The sequence below is a fragment of the Lygodium microphyllum genome, chromosome 4 (assembly GCF_053477565.2).
Source record: "Lygodium microphyllum isolate KBCC chromosome 4, Lygodium_microphyllum_v1.1.10, whole genome shotgun sequence".
Classification (NCBI taxonomy): domain Eukaryota; kingdom Viridiplantae; phylum Streptophyta; class Polypodiopsida; order Schizaeales; family Lygodiaceae; genus Lygodium; species Lygodium microphyllum.
The window spans coordinates 145,260,574-145,264,349 of NC_141138.1; the positions used below are offsets into that span (position 1 = coordinate 145,260,574).

Here is a 3,776-nt window from a genome sequence, read left to right on the forward strand (position 1 = left end):
GTTAGAAGCAAAGGCTTGCACTGTAGAGTGTATATCTGGGAACTTATCCTTCACATGCATTGCATAGGATTCCATGTCCATTTCTCCATCGGTGCGTGCTTTTTGCGCTATAGTTTGTGCAGATTGCTCTGCATTACAGTCTTCTTCTCTCTGTTCTCACACTCCGAGTTCAACTGTTCGCCCCAATTCGGTACCAACATTTTACATCGAGGCTTGTTTTTTTTTTTTTGAGATTTTCACAATTCACTTGAAGAGTTACAAATTACAATTCATTTTGACATCGATGTAATTTACATTGGAACTTGATGTTTCGAACGTTGCGCCAAGCCTCCTCAAGGTTCCCAAACCGTTGGTGGGCGAGTACCCTAGCGTGTGGGAGGCGTGGTCAGGACGCATGATTTGCTTGTAGTCGATAGACTCGATAACCCCCCCACACACGCACGCACCCCCCTCGAAGTATCTGGTTTTTTGAACTCTTTACTTTCGTCTCACCCGAGAAGGGATTGAAAGCCAAATAAAGACGAATGTTCTAGGCCTGTTTCTCTTCCTCTCTGTCTCTCTCGCCTGCTCCTATCCCGGGTTATCCCCCCCTCCCCCTCCCCCTCCCCCTCCACGCCCACCTCTCTCTCTCTCTCTCTGTCTGTGTCTGCGCCTGCCTGCCTGCCTGCCTGTCAAACAAACAAACAAACGAAGAAACGAACGACCGATCGAGGAGTCTGAAGCCGAACCTCGCACGCTCATCGTCTTCGTTTCGCCCGCCCCCCCCGTCGCCTCCACCATGAGGTATACCCTGCCTCCCTTTCCTTCCTTGTTCGTTGATTGTTTCCTTGAATCCATGGCTGAGTAGCTGAAGTTGATTCAGCCTGCTTTTGTCGAACAGTTTCTGTATGCGTGTGCTTTCTGTAGCGTAAAATCCGCAGGATTGAGCGTTCACGAGACTAAGCATTCTTGGTTTTCAGAGTAGCTCAATATTGATTCGGCCTGCTTTATTCGTATCGTAACTGGATGCGTACGTTTTCTGTAGCGTAGCATGTGATGGATTGAATATTCACGAGACTAAGCATTCATTGTGTGTAGATAAAATGCATGGCTGTTCTGCTTTCAGAGTAAGTGAAAATTATTTCAGCCTGCTTTATTCGTACAGTTACTGTACGCGTTTCTCTTCTTCACTGAAAATGTGAAGGATTAAGTGCCCACGAAACTAAGCATTCTGTGTGCGTCTTCCGCCTCCTTTATTTAAAGTTGTAGAATTTCCGAAACTGTCCTGGACTGTTGCCTTTTCTCTAAGCATTCTTCATCTGGCTTCCGCCTTCTTTAATTACCAAACAGAAATGGCTGTTGGGAGTGCATCCGTCGTCTTTGGTTTCTATATCCTTTGTGTTTTTTGTACATGCTTTCTTCTGGATGTGATAATTTTTGTTCCTTCATGTCTTCTCAGTATGCGCACAAGCACTTAACTTCTGCAACTTAGACTTTCAACCTGAACAGATGGCGAGTTTCTTGGCTGAAGCATTGTCTGTGGACATGTATCAACCTGCACATGTCAAATGGGGAAAAACCAGGCAGAAACTCTTCGAATTCTACAATGGACTGGGGTAGCTGGGGTAGGGATCTGTGCTCAGGGTTTGTAAGGGGGGTTAGAGCTGGTGTCGATCTTAGGAGCTCCCTATTGCAGCCACGGTTCTTGAACTGTTTTTGATATGTTTGTAAGGTTTCATGTGCAATAGGTCCTTTGGTAAGTCATGCACTGATAATTTGAAGCCACCTTTAATGTTTGTAGTGACAGGAAAGATGTGAGATTGTCTAACGATAAGGACAGTCAAAGACAGTCACTGATCAAGTGCTTCTTGCTATGGTTGATCCTTTCTGACATATTCTTGATATTGTATTTCTTGAACAGTCGGCATCCAGAAATCGTGTGGGCTCAGCGGTCAGAGAAAGTTTTTCTTACTGTGGAACTGCCTGATGCAAAGAATCCAAAAGTCAAACTTGAACCCGAGGGGAAGTTCACATTTGCTGCTACAGCAGGACCTGATGATCATCTTTTTGAAATTGAACTTGAGCTCTTTGACAAAGTTGATGTTGAGGTTTGGTGCAGTCAAATATTTTTGGAAGCTCTAGGTGTGGTGTAAGTCTTCTTATGTCGATGAACATGGTTATTGAATACTGTGCTATTTTCCAGGCTAGCAAAATAAATGTGGGGCCAAGGCACATATTCTGTGTTATTCAAAAGCAGGAGAAAGGTTGGTGGAAGCGATTGCTGAAGGCTGAGGGCAAATCACCCCCGTTCTTGAAGGTTGATTGGAACAAGTGGGTTGATGAAGATGAAGAAGATGCAGAAGGCTCAAAATGTAAGTGTTTTGTGGCTAGAGGCCCCTACTTCATTCCTGCCCAAGTTGTCATGACAACTTTGTTACTGATCAAATGGTCTCCTGTGTTTTACACGTCTAAGCAGTTGACAACTTTGACCTTGGTGGCATGGATGACTTCTCGGTATGAGGATTTATCTGCATGTCACGAAGTCAGTGCTCAAGTCCCTTGTGTCTGGTTGATGCTACATTCTTTTTGTCTTGAAGTTTGTTGCTGGTCTGAAGTTGATACTCATCTTTCTGGATGCACAGAAACACGACACTTCAGATGCTGATGCTGAGAGTGATGATGAAGGAATGCTTTGTAAGGATTCTTTGCAAAATCAAATTGCTGTTACGGTAGCTGCAGTGTGTAATAGTTTTTGATTGCTGCCTTTCTGTGTACAGATCTTCCAGACCTGCAAAAATCAAGCTAATAGATTTTCTTTTCAAGGGAGTCTTAACATTTCCCTGGCAGGATTAAATATTTCAAGTTAGGTAGGAATTTTTGTTTGGACTCTACAGGATTGTTGCCCAGAACAGCTCATGAGTGATCTTGCCTGTTTTACATTGTAAAGCATGCCTACGTGACTACAGTATATTCCACTATACTGCCATGGTCTTGAAGCACGGGTATTTAGTTCTTTGGAGTTTCAAATTTGATCCCTGCTTGTCTTATTTGTGTGGCATAGCATGGCAGCCAAATGTCTGTGTTTAAGTTATGCATCTCAAATTTTGGATGAATTCCAGTTGTGATGGGGTGATATCTAAGTAGGCATACATTTTGGAGATTGCATCATGAACATCTAGGTTGTGTTTCAATGGAGATTCATCTAAGAGGTCCTTTCATGTCCTTATGCCAGTTTGGTATGGTAACAAAGTTGTGAAGTGGCATGCATATTTGGCATGGGTGCAGCTGTTGCCAGAGTTCTGCCTTCCTGCTGTGTTCTCACACTGTCATCTGGAAAGTTTTACTTCTGGAGATGTTTCTCTGTATGGTCTTCTGGTCTTGCCCTGTTGCTCTCTGAAAGGAAGTTGTTATTTGTCTCTCATCTGTTTACAAATCCAAGTGAAGTTTAAAAATTATAGGGTGTGAGTTAGCATGCAGGAAGTCCAGGGAAAATTGGATTTGTATATGCAAATTACTGATGATTGGTCTATTGTGCTACAGTTTTTCTCGTCTTATATTTGAATATGAACAATAATTAGCTCAGATACTTGCTGGGAAGTAGCTCGAATAATTGATAATTTCAGTACTCCATGCATGAAAACTATTTTCTACAGAAAGTGAAAATCGGATTTAACTTTGTTTAGAATATGACTCTGGATATTTCAAACAATTGCTGGTTCCAACACTAGAGATGAGCGAAAGTAATCATACATGTCATGACACAAGTCAGGGTAGTTTGAATAATTGCTGGATCTAAT

The 3,776-nt window shown here is 42.7% G+C and overlaps 1 protein-coding gene across 2 annotated transcripts; it reads left to right on the top strand.

The window, feature by feature from the left end:
- The first annotated feature begins 462 nt into the window (after positions 1-462).
- Positions 463-2,992, top strand: LOC148037731 (co-chaperone protein p23-2-like). 2 transcript variants are annotated; one of them, XM_087676686.1, is made up of 6 exons: positions 463-783; positions 1,901-2,087; positions 2,183-2,351; positions 2,456-2,493; positions 2,622-2,673; positions 2,757-2,992. In XM_087676686.1, the coding sequence occupies exons 1-6, from the start codon at positions 779-781 to the stop codon at positions 2,783-2,785; spliced, it is 480 nt and encodes a 159-aa protein (XP_087532812.1). In that variant the 5' UTR covers positions 463-778; the 3' UTR covers positions 2,786-2,992. The 2 variants fall into 2 exon arrangements, 1 of the variants encoding a protein (XP_087532812.1); XR_015690689.1 differs by having other exon boundaries at positions 472-783; positions 2,456-2,521.
- Positions 2,993-3,776: the final 784 nt, after the last annotated feature.